A 12,258-nucleotide genomic window follows, 5' to 3' on the forward strand; every position below is an offset into this window, starting at 1 on the left:
TAGATTTGTGAACTTATAGTTTTCATAACATTTGGAATATTTTGGCCATTGGTACTTCAAATACGTGTTTCCATCCCCTGTCCCTGCTTAAGATTCCAGTTACATGGATATCACACAACTTGAGGTTATCCCACAGCTCACTGATGCTCTGTTTTTGTTAAATAATTTTTTTCTCTGTGTGTTTTATTTTTGTATAGTGTGGTAGCAGAATAACAGCCCCCAAAGACATCCACATCCCTGTCCCTGGAACCTGTGATTAGGTTAGGTTACACAGCAAAGGATTAAGGTTGCAAATGGAATTAAAGTTGCTAATTAGCTGGCTTTAAGCTGGGAAAATTATCTTAGATTATCCAAGTGAGCCCAAGGCAATCATAAGGGTATTGAAAAGTGGAGGGGAAGACAGAAGACGAATGTAAGAGAGAGATGTGACTACAGCAGAAGCGATAAAATGTGAGAAGAACCTGATCTGTCACTTTTGGTCTTGAAGGTGGAGGAAGGAAGTCAGGAGCTGATGAATGCAGGCAACCTCTAGAAACTGGAAAGCTCAAGAAAAATGGATTCACCCTCAGAACCTCCATAAAGGAATTCAGGGCTACTGACACCTTGATTTAAGCCCAGTGAAACCTGTGTCAGACTTCTGACCTACAGAACCATAAGGTAAATTTGCATTGTTTAAGCCACTAAGTTTGTGGTAACATGTCACAGGCCAGGCACCAGGCACAGGGGCTCATGCCAGTAATCCCAGCACTTTGGGAGGCTGAGGTGGGAGGATTGCTTGAGCCCCAGTTCAAGACCAGCCTGGGCAACATGGCAAGACCCCAACTCTATGAAAAATAATTTTAAAAAATTAGCCAGGCATGGCATGATCAAGCCTGCGCTTCCAGCTACTAAGGAGTCTGAGCCCAGGAGTTCCAATCTGCAATGAGCTATAATTATGCACTGCACTCCAGCCTGGGCCACAGAGCAAGATCCTGTCTCAATAAACAAATAAATAGTAAACAATGTGTCACAACAGCAATAGAAAACTAATACAGCTAGTTGCTATTGCTATGTCTTCACAAATCTTTTCATGTTAGTGTGTTTAATCTGCCATTAACCCCACCCAACATTAGTTTTCATTTCATACATAATAGGTTTGATCTCTAGAAGTTTAATTTAGGTCTTTTTTAAAAAAAAAAAAAGTTTCATGTGTCTACCTTTTGATCACATAGAATAGTTAGAAAAACTGTTTTAATGTCTTTGCTAATTCTAAAATCTGTGTCATTTCTGGGTTTGTCTCAATTGATTGCTTTTTATTTTTCTCCTTATTATAGGCTACATTTTCCTGCTCCTTTGCATTCCTGATATTTCTAATTAGTTGCCAGACACTGTGATTTTTATTTTTTTTTTGTATTTCTTTTTTTAATTTTTTATTATATTTTAAGTTCTAGGGTACATGTGCACAACATGCAGGTTTGTTACATATGTATACATGTGCCATGTTGGTGTGCTGCACTCATTAACTCGTCATTTACATTAGGTACATCTCCTAATGCTATCCCTCCCCATCCCCCTACGCCACAACAGGCCCCAGTGTGTGATATTCCCCTTCCTGTGTCCAAGTGTTCTCATTGTTCAATTTCCACCTATGAGTGAGAACATTCAGTGTTTGGTTTTCTGTTCTTGTGATAGTTTGCTGAGAATAATGGTTTCCAGCTGCATCCATGTCCCTACAAAGGACATGAACTCATCCTTTTTTATGGCTGCATAGTATTCCATGGTGTATATGTGCCACATTTTCTTAATCCAGTCTGTCACTGATGGACATTTGGGTTGGTTCCAACTCTTTGCTATTGTGAATAGTGTCGCAATAAACATACGTGTGCATGTGTCTTTATACCAGCATGATTTATAATCCTTTGAGTATATACCCAGTAATGGGATGGCTGGGTCAAATGGTATTTCTAGTTCTAGATCCTTGAGGAATCGCCACACTGTCTTCCACAATGGTTGAACTAGTTTACAGTCCCACCAACAGTGTAAAAGTGTTCCTATTTCTCCACATCCTCTCCAGCACCTGTTGTTTCCTGACCTTTTAATGATCGCCATTCTAACTGGTGTGAAATGGTATCTCATTGTGGTTTTGATTTGCATTTCTCTGATGGTGAGTGATGATGAGCATTTTTTCATGTGTCTGTTGGCTGCATAAATGTCTTCTTTTGAGAAGTGTCTGTTCATATCCTTTGCCCACTTTTTGATGGGGTTGTTTTTTTCTTGTAAATTTGTTTGAGTTCTTTGTAGGTTCTGGATATTAGCCCTTTGTCAGATGAGTAGATTGCAAAAATGTTCTCCCATTCTGTAGGTTGCCTGTTCACTCTGATAGCAGTTTCTTTTGCTGTGCAGAAGCTCTTTAGTTTAATTAGATCCCATTTGTCAATTTTGGCTTTGTTGCCATTGCTTTTGGTGTTTTAGACATGAAGTTCTTGCCCATGCCTATGTCCTGAATGGTATTGCCTAGGTTTTCTTCTAGGGTTTTTATGGTTTTAGGTCTGAAATTTAAGTCTCTAATCCATCTTGAATTAATTTTTGTATAAGGTGTAAGGAAGGGATCCAGTTTCAGCTTTCTACATAAGGCTAGCCAGTTTTCCCAGCACCATTTATTAAATAGGGAATCCTTTCCCCATTTCTTGTTTTTGTCAGGTTTGTCAAAGATAAGATGGCTGTAGATGTGTGGTATTATTTCTGAGGGCTCTGTTCTGTTCCATTGGTCTATATCTCTGTTTTGGTACCAGTACCATGCTGTTTTGGTTACTGTAGCCTTGTACTATAGTTTGAAGTCAGGTAGTGTGATGCCGCCAGCTTCGTTCTTTTGACTTATGATTGACTTGGCAATGCAGGCTCTTTTTTGGTTCCATATGAACTTTAAAGTAGTTTTTTCCAATTCTGTGAAGAAAGTCACTGGTGGCTTAATGGGGATGCCATTGAATCTATAAATTACCTTGGGCAGTATGGCCATTTTTACGATATTGATTCTTCCTATCCACGAGCATAGAAAAACTGTTTTAATGTCTTTGCTAATTCTAAAATCTGTGTCATTTCTGGGTTTGTCTCAATTGATTGCTTTTTATTTTTCTCCTCATTATGGGCTACATTTTCCTGCCTCTTTGCATTCCTGATATTTCTAATTAGTTGCCAGATACTGTGATTTTTAAATGGGTGGGTGATGAATGTTTCTGTATTTCCGTAAATATTCTTCAGTCTTTTTCTGGTATGAACTTAGATTCTTGGAAAGAGTTTGATCCTTACAGATTTTGCCTCTAAGATTTGTTAGGTAGATCCAGAGTGCTCAGTACAGAGCTAATTATTCCCCCACTACTGAGGGAAAACCCTTCTGTGTATTCTGTCCTACGCCCCACAAGCCGCTAGGTTTTGCGGTCTTGCAGGCGGGAACAGGTGCCATGTTTTGCCTGGTATTAATGTGGGCACTGTTGCCTCTGATCCTTTCTGGTAGTTCTTTGCTCAACCTGGGGTAGTTTTCCTCACGTGCATATGGTGATGAGTGCATGGCTCAGTTCTCAAGGCATTTTCCTCTCTGTGCAGGTCTTTCCTCCTCAGCAGCTACCCTGCAGGATCTAGATGTTTTGATCTCTCTGGACTTTTAGCTCTGTCTCTTCAACTCATGGAGTCCAATGGGCTCCACCTGTGTCTCCCCTTCCTGCATACAGCCTGCAAACTTTCTCCAGGCGGTCAGCTGGGGCACATGTAGGGAATCACCTTGTTTCCCATTTCTTGGGGGTCACAGTCCTTCCCTAACGTCCAGTATCTTAAAAGCATTGTTTCAAATATTTTGTCCTTTTCTTTTCTTTCTTTCTTTTTTTTTTTTTTTTTGGTTGTTTCAGGAGGGAGGGTAAATAGGTCCCTGGTACTTTATCTTGTCCAGAAGTGAAAAACCTATTACCATGCCTAAGGGCCTACTCTATAATGATAAACACCCTGCAAGGCGCTTAACAGGCACAGTCCCAGGCAGTCTTCATAGATGCCCTAGGAAGGAGCATTGATGACCCCATTTGACAGGTGGAAAAACTGAGGCTCAGAGAAGTTAAGCACTTTGCTCATGAACTGGCAAGTGGAGGTGCTGGGATTCAAACAGGTTTGTTCGCCCATAAACTCATTCTGTTTTCTCAATATAAAATCTCCCTTATGGCAATGAAGGGGAGTGTGAGGAAGATGAAATGGGGGATTACAACAAACTTCAGGACTTTCTACAGTGTTCCATGGTTTATACTGACCTTCTTCTCTGTAACTTAGGAAACATTAATATTAGCTTTACTTAAATGAATAAGAATTACACTAGCAAATATTTCAGGAATAAATTCATTATGAAAGATGAAGGTCTATTATCACAGTTCCTGGTTTCTCCCTTTAACTGTCTGTGTGGCCACTGTTTCCACCCCATCCCATTACACATGGCAGACTTTTGAAGCTCTCTCTCTTTTTTTTTTTTTTGTTTTGAGACAGAGTCTTGCACTGTAGCCCAGGCTGGAGTGCAGTGGCACGATCCTGGCTCACTGCAAGCTCCGCCTCCCGGGTTCACGCCATTCTCCTGCCTCAGCCACCCAAGTAACTGGGACTACAGGCGCCCGCCACCACGCCCGGCTAATTTTTTGTCTTTTTAGTAGAGATGGGGTTTTTACCGTGTTAGCCAGGATAGTCTGGATCTCCTGACCTCATGATCCACCCGCCTAGGCCTCCTAAAGTGCTGGGATTACAGGCCTAAGCCACTGCGCCCAGCGCTGAGGCTCTCTTAAACAGTGCTTAGGATCCAACTTCTATGGGTCAAACCTCAGCTCCCTCAATGTGGAGCACAGTGACTTAATTTCCCCAACTGTCAGAGTCATGCACCCGTAGGGGTATGAAACCAAAGGCACCCATCTCATCAGGAGAATGAAATGGGACAGCCCCTTAGCTTAGCCCCTGGGAGCTAGCAAGCACTCTCTAAGTGTTCCCTTTTATTATCATAATTAAATACAGGATAGAGGGGGACTTCTCGGCCTCAGCACTACTGACATGTTGGGTGAGATCATTTTTCATGGGGTGTGGGGGCCTGTCCTGTGCATAGCAGGATGGGCAGCAGCATCCCTGGCCTCTGCCCACTCCCTCCCTCCCAGGCTGTGACAGCCAACAGTGTCTCTACACATTGCCAAGTGCCCCTTGGGGGCCAAATGCCCCGGTTAAGAAACATTGATACAGAACAGCCAGATCTCTATTGTCTATGAATCTAAATGACTTACAATTCTATCGTCCTGTGACTTCCCACAGGCACAATGTGGCATGTCCAAAAATTCTAAGTGCCTTATCTATCAAACTAGCTCCTCCTGTGTTCCCACTTTGGTGGCCACAACTAGGTGCGGGAAGTTGGGAGCGCCCTGGAGTCTTCCTCTCCCTCACCTTTACACTGACCCCAGTCTCCCTGGTGGACCCATCTGTTCTCAGGCTTTAAATGCTGTCCTCGTGCTGATGACATCCAGATTCACTGCTCCCCTGACCTCCAGACCTGGGGGAAGTCCACCTCCCATCTGCCTACACCCTCCCCTTTTGGGTGAGGGCAACTCCATTTTCTGGTTACTCAAGTTGAAACCAGACACATCCTTGCTCCACTCTCTCTCACCTCTCCTATCCATTCCTCTCAGTAAATTCTATTAGCTTCTCCTTTAGAACATAGCTGCAATCTGGTCACTTCTCACTGCTCACCTGGTCTGGGCCACCATCACTCCTCATCTAGACTGCTGCACAGTCTCCAGGCTCCTTCCCTCACCCTGACAGTCTATTCTCAGTTGAGCAGCCACGGAGACCTAGTAGAGGCCTGAACCAGCTCCCCAACCCCTGTTCAACATCCCCCGGCAGGCCCATCTCGGCAAAGGCCTCGCAGTGAGCCTGAAGGCCCCTGACCCCTACTCCTGTGACGTCATCTCTGGCTCCCCTTCCCTTTGCTTTTGCCAGTTCTCAAGCACACCCGGCATGCTCCTGCTTCACGGTTTTTGCACCTGCTGTTCCCTTGCTCCTGCTGTAGCCCAGAAAGCTGTCCTTCCAGCACTGACCCCCTTCAGGTCTTTCCTCAGATGTTACGTTCTTGGGGAAGGTAACATCTTCTTCTGACCACCCTATTTAAGCCTCACCACGCATCACCCACCACACCCCATGCTCCTTCCTGGCCTGAATTTTTCCATAGCACTGATTGCAGTCAATACACTCTGTATGTATTTTATGTGTTTACATGACATGCTTATTCATAACGTTTCTCATTGGCCCACCCCGACTCTGTCTGTTTTATAGACAACTCCAGCACAGCCAGCAGAGCCTGGCATGGAGAGGACATGCGCTGAGCCTGAGATGAATGGGAGGTTAGTGAGGGCGGCACCGGCAGAACAAAGGAGACTGGCACACGTGAAAACCTTGCGAAAGGTGGGCATGACACTTACAGATTGATGAGTGTGAGTAGTGTGAACACTTGTGGGATCCTGAGGGAAGCGATATCACTATTCTCATTTTAAAGAGAGGAAACTGAGCCCAGAAATGTTTAGAAACAGCCCAAGCTCTAACTATGAGCTGTGTGTGTGTATGTACCAGGAAACTATGACCCCAGGAAGTCTGGCTCCTATCCCGACCCCACTTTTCTCACTCCTTCTGCCCGTGGCTTGTTCAAGGGCACCAGCCCCAGGTGACCAGCCCTTTGTGATTCCAGCCAGGCCTTCTCCCCTCTGAGCTCCTGAACTTAAGGATTTCCTTTTGAGACCCAGGGAGGGGGGAGGCTCCAAAATGCAGGAGTCCCAGGACAAGAACTGGCTTTCAACTTTTCCATATAAACATTTTCATAAGAAAAAGAAACAAGAGTAACCGATATGTGTGAAAGCACTTTGTAAGCCGCTGTAAACCCTGGGACTTATTCCATGATGTTCAGGTGAAAAAGTTGTCATTCTGATGTAATTGATCACATTTTATATTTGCCTTAACCCCTCTTTACCAAGGTTTATTGAAAAATATTTTTTAAATCACCATTTAAAAGTGGCAGCAGCAATGTATGATTTGTCACAGGGCCCACTGTCACTCTCCTGGCTGCCTAGAATGTAGAAACCCTCAGAGGGCCCTAGCAGCTGGGTGTCAGGGGTGAAGGCCCAGTGTCTAGATGCAGCCGTCTAGAACAGTGTGATCCTACAGAGATATAATGTGAGCTACATGTGCAACTTCAAATGTTTTAGCAGCTACACTAAAAAACTAAAAAGGAACAGCTGTATTTATCTTTAATATATATATAAAAATAAATTACTTTCCTTTGATTTTCGAGATGGAGTTTCACTCTTTTTGCCCCAACTGGAGTGTAGTGGCACAATCTTGGCTCACTGCAACCTCCGCTTCCCAGGTTCAAGTGATTCTCCTGTCTCAGCCTCCCGAGTAGCTGGGATTATGGGTACCCACCACCACACCCAGCTAAATTTTGTATTTTTAGTAGAGATGGGGTTTCATCATGTTGACCAGGCTGGTCTCAAACTCCTGACCTCAGGTGATCCACGCACCTCGACTCCCAAAGTGCTGGGATTACAGGCCACCGCACTCAGCCAAAAATAAATTACTTTCAATGGCAAAAACAGCAATTACTTTTGCACCAACCTAATATTTTGTTTATTCCAATATATCTACAATAGTAGCATTCATTTCAACATGTCAGTTAAAATTATTGAGATATTATACATATATTTGTACAAAGTCTTAAAAATCTTTAAGGCACTAACACGTATTTAGCACTAACAGCACATCTCAATTTGGACTAGCCACATTTCATGTGCTTAGCAGCCACATGTGGCTGGTGGCTACAGTGAGGGAGAGTGTGGACTGGGGCTGGCGGTGTATGTTGCCTTTGGTGGGCCATTATTTTGCCAAGCACACTCTCAGGCATCCTGAGACCTGCCTGTGTGTGTGGTGTCAGTCCTGGGCAATGAGCCAGCTGGAGGCTCCTGCACAGGATCCCCAGTGTACCAGGCTGAACCTCCCTGCTGTCCTCCCAGTCTTCATTCATGTCTTTGAGTTCTCTTTACCTGGTTGCGGCCACCAAACACCACTTCCCTTTCAAGGGTTAATTGCCCTCCCCAGTCTCCTAGCCTGGTCCTCACAGCCTCCCAGTGACTCCAGCTATCCACTTACCCCTGGGCAGACGCCCGCTCCTCTTCAGATGCCTGATGGGCCAGAAGGGCATGGTGTGGAGCAGTGGGGCCTGCAGTGGGAGGAGCAGTGGCCAGATGCACCTGTTGGGGTGCAGAAAACCACCAGGTGCACAAGGCACTCCTCCACTGCGGGACTGCAGCCACTCGACTGCCTGTGCGCTCTGCCTGTGGGCACCAGGCTGAGGCCTTTTGTCTCTCCTGGGGAACTTCTGCATTTACCAGTGCCCGAAGGCTGGGACTGTCTGGGGCGGGGCAAGGAGGACCTGCTGGGATCCCCGCCAGTGGGAGGTCGGTGTGGTTGTTCTGCATCCGCATCTGTGCCTGCCGCCCCGTGCGCTTGTCCTGCTGTGTTCTTGACTCCCTGGGGGTGGGGGAGTCCTATTTATCTGGCATGTGGGAACCCCAGCTCAGTGCCACCAGCTTTATGCCTCAGGGTTCTCCTCTCCAGGTGGACCCACTCATCAGGTAGTGGAGATTAATGAATGCATGGGAGAAGCCTGATATAAGTGCTTAGTTGCCACATGGTCTTGAGCTAGTTACTTAATCTTTCTGTTTCCATTTTCTCATCAGCAAAACAAGGCCAATAACTAAACCCACCTCCCGGGACCGTGGTGAAGATGAAATGAGACCAAGAAGCCAGGGGCTGGGCACAGCACCTGCACGTGGTACTTGATAAGCGCCCCCGTACCCTCTAAGGTAGGCATGTGGTCTGTGTCAAAGACAGAGAAGCTGACGCTCCGCAAGCTTTCAGTGGCCCAGGGCCATCACGCTGGGAAATGGTACAGCCAGGATTTGAACACAGCTGTTGTGGATTCTGTGCGCCAAGTCAGCTGCCACCCTTATGGTGTCTCCCTTGCCTCTGGGACAAAGGGAGCAGGAAGCAGCTCCCTCACTCAGCCTGGTCTCCTCTTCTCCAGCAATATTCACTCCTCCCGGGATGTGGTGTCAGGAGCCCATACTCAGGCAGCCCTGGAGGGCAGAGGCAGGCAATGGGCACCAAACTCTGCTCAGCAAGTACAGAGCAAGGGGCTGTGCCTGTGCCAAAGCCACCTGTTCATCTGCCCATCTCCCCAATTTATCCATCCATCTGTCCACCTGTTCATCCGCCCATCTATCCATCTGCTCATTCGTCCATCCATCCATCCATCCATCCATCCATCCATCTATCCATCTATCCATCTGCTCATTCGTCCATCCATCCATCCATCCATCCATCCATCCATCCATCTATCCATCCACCCATCTATCCACCTCTCCAACAAGAAGCAGCCTCTTAAGGGCAAATCACAACTGCTGGAAACCCTTCAGAGGGCCGACTGTTCTTGGAATAAAACCCAACTCCGATGTGACTGTGAATCTCCAGGTCCCTCGGACCACCTCTCCTCCCCCTGGCCCATGTCCTGCTGTCAGCCACTCCAGCACCCTCTCTCCCTCAAATTCACCTTTTTCCCATCGTAAAGTTTGCATTCTCTCGGGTGCTCCAAATGCCCTCCCACCTCCTTGCATGGCTGACTCCCTCTTATTTTCCAGCCTCAGCTCAAATGTACATTACAGAATCCTTCCCTGGGTGACAGCCTTTGTCAAGGAGCTGCCCCCTCCCACCCAATTAGTCTTACATGGCTTTCTCTATAGGACTTATCCTGATTGGAAAGCAGCTTGTTCATCTGCATACGTGTTTACTGCCTGTCTCTGTGAAAGGATTGTATGACTTAGGAAGGAATGTATGACTGTTCTTCCTGGTGTCCCAGGGACTAGTCTAGTGTCTGGAAAAGGGTTGGGGTTCAGTGAATGGCAGCAGCCACTGGGGGGGATGTGGAGGGCTCTGGGAGGTAACAGGCAATCTCTCTTAATTAAAATATCCAGCCTTGGTTGAGTGTTCACCATATTGCTGGGCACCATCCTAACAGCTTTGCATGTTTTATCTCGATGTCCCACAACCACCTGATATGGTGTTACAATGATGATACCCAATTGACAGACGAGAACACAGAGGCTACAGAAGGTTGAATAATTCATCCAAGGTCACATGACTAGTAAGGTGTATCTTCCCAACAGCCCCCGGTCACCCAAGGGAAATTAGTTGCCAACCGGTGTCCTAAAGCACTGGCCCCTCACAGCCCACTCTTAATAGCTGAGGATCTGAATGCCCCAGGCAGTCTGGCTGCAGAGTGGGTGTTCCTGGCTTCATCCCTTGGTAGGCAGCCTCCGCAATGGCCCCCAGTGGACCTGCCTCCTGGTAGTCAGACTCTTGTGTAATTACTCCTCGTGAAGGTGGGCTGGACCCAGTAACTTGCTTTTAATGAACAGAATGTGGCAAAAATTGACAGGATGTCACTTCTGAGATTAGGTCACAAAGAGACAGTGGCTTCCATCTCACATTCTCTCCCTTGTTCTCTGGTTTGCTGGCTGTGATGAGGCAGGCTGCCCTGTTGGGAGCTGCCCGAGGCGGGAGGCCCATGTGGTGAGAAACAGAGAAGTCTCTAGCAACAGCCAGCGAGGGACCGTGGTGGTCTGTCTAGGAGCCCTCAAGGGACTGTCCCTTACAAATAGCTGTGTGATTCAGCTTGAAGTGGATCTCCCGTCAGTCAAGCCTTCAGATGAGGCCACAGTTGCAGCTAACACCGGGATGAGCCTTTGAGAGCCCCCAAGCTACAGGATGCAGGCAAGCCACACCCAGATTCCCCACCCACAGAGCTGTGAGATAATAAATGTTTCTGTTTTAAGCCACTAGGTTTGGGGGGTAATCTATGATGCAGCAAAGGTGATGTATGCAATCCCCATTTTGTCAAAACACAGCCTGAAGCACAACCATCCCCCTTGTGGTCTGCTGCCTTCAGAGACCTGGACAGTGGGGCTCTGGTGGTATGAGGATATACAATCCTCACATCTCTTCCTGTACTGATAATGATGGGGACGGTAAGAACATTAAATAACAACAGCAGCCTACTATGCGCCAGCCGTGTGCCACATACATGCAATCATATAGACTATGGCATTTTATCCTCTCCATAGCTTGTGAGATAGGTGTCATGATTCTCATTTTACAGATAAAGAAACTGAGGTCAGAGAGATGGACTTTGTTGCTCATAGTCACACAGGTAAGAACTGGAAGGGCAAGAATTCTCAGCCCAGAGCTGCTGCCTCCAGGGCTGCCTATTCTGGCTGCTCTCTTCACCTTAGCTGCTGGGACCTCCTTCTCTATTTAGGGTCTTACCTAATCCTTGTCTCCAGGTGCCTGCTGAACAATCGCCTGGTGCCTGCCAGAGTATCTGCAGGAAGACAGCTGGTCACACTAGATAAGGAAGTCTGTGCTGCTGTGTGCCGGTTGCTACTTGATGGAGTCCCCCTCCTAGTTCAGTGCAGTAATGGAGTGGGGCTGCATCCTGCCCTAAGGAGTTCACAAGCCTGGTTGTGGAGGTGCTGCGTAGTACACCCCTGGGGAGTGGAGGGCAGGAACCAAGGTGCCCCATCTGCCACTGGACTGTGAGCTGTTCACACTCAGCTTTCTCAGGTCCTCAGAGTGAACTGGGTGCACTGGATTCCTTGGGGCTCTGTGCAGGGGGCCCAGGGCCCACTGCTCCATCCCCCAGGGCAGCACTGCAGTGGGCCCTGGGCACTGACTCTCCCAACTGCCCATGGCTGGTCAGGAGAAACTGCATGCTGCTGACCTCCTAGGGGGTTGACACCTCCCACCTGCCCTTGGGGGGTGATCATGGGACCTGGACAATCTGCTACCTGCACATACAGGGCTAGGGCCTCCCACGGAAAAATTATCAGAACGGCAAGACGTGCTTGCTCAGCTGCAAAAGCAAAGCCCACTCCTGAAGGAGAGCAGGATCCTGACCTTGTCTCCTCAGGGTAGGCCTTGGGCCACAGCTTTGTCTCCTTGGCATGGGTGAAAAGTAGGTGGGGTTCTCCAAGGCAGCTGGGCTTTCTGCTGCCAGCCTCCCTGTCAGCACCACTCAGCCAGGGATAGGAGGAGGCCGACGACTCACTTCTGTTTCCAGAAAGTATTTTTATTGCCATAAATGCAGAGAGAAAAGGAGGCACAGAAGGCAGAGGG

At 47.3% G+C, this 12,258-nt stretch overlaps 1 protein-coding gene across 50 annotated transcripts in view; it reads right to left on the bottom strand.

Moving 5' to 3' along the window:
• ARHGAP22 (Rho GTPase activating protein 22) overlaps positions 1-12,258 on the bottom strand; it is a 210,414-nt gene that overhangs the window by 40,727 nt on the left and 157,429 nt on the right. For 2 of the 50 annotated variants that reach the window (XM_005565173.4, XM_045399894.2), the window contains exon 1: positions 8,176-8,358. The exons of the other annotated variants lie outside the window; for them this stretch is intronic. In XM_005565173.4, coding sequence (XP_005565230.4) covers positions 8,176-8,227 — 52 coding nt within the window. In that variant the 5' untranslated portion in view covers positions 8,228-8,358. Of the gene's footprint in view, positions 1-8,175; positions 8,359-12,258 lie in introns of those variants that run through there. 50 annotated transcript variants of the gene reach the window in all.

This window comes from Macaca fascicularis, chromosome 9 (assembly GCF_037993035.2).
Source record: "Macaca fascicularis isolate 582-1 chromosome 9, T2T-MFA8v1.1".
In the NCBI taxonomy this organism is placed as follows: Eukaryota; Metazoa; Chordata; class Mammalia; order Primates; family Cercopithecidae; genus Macaca; species Macaca fascicularis.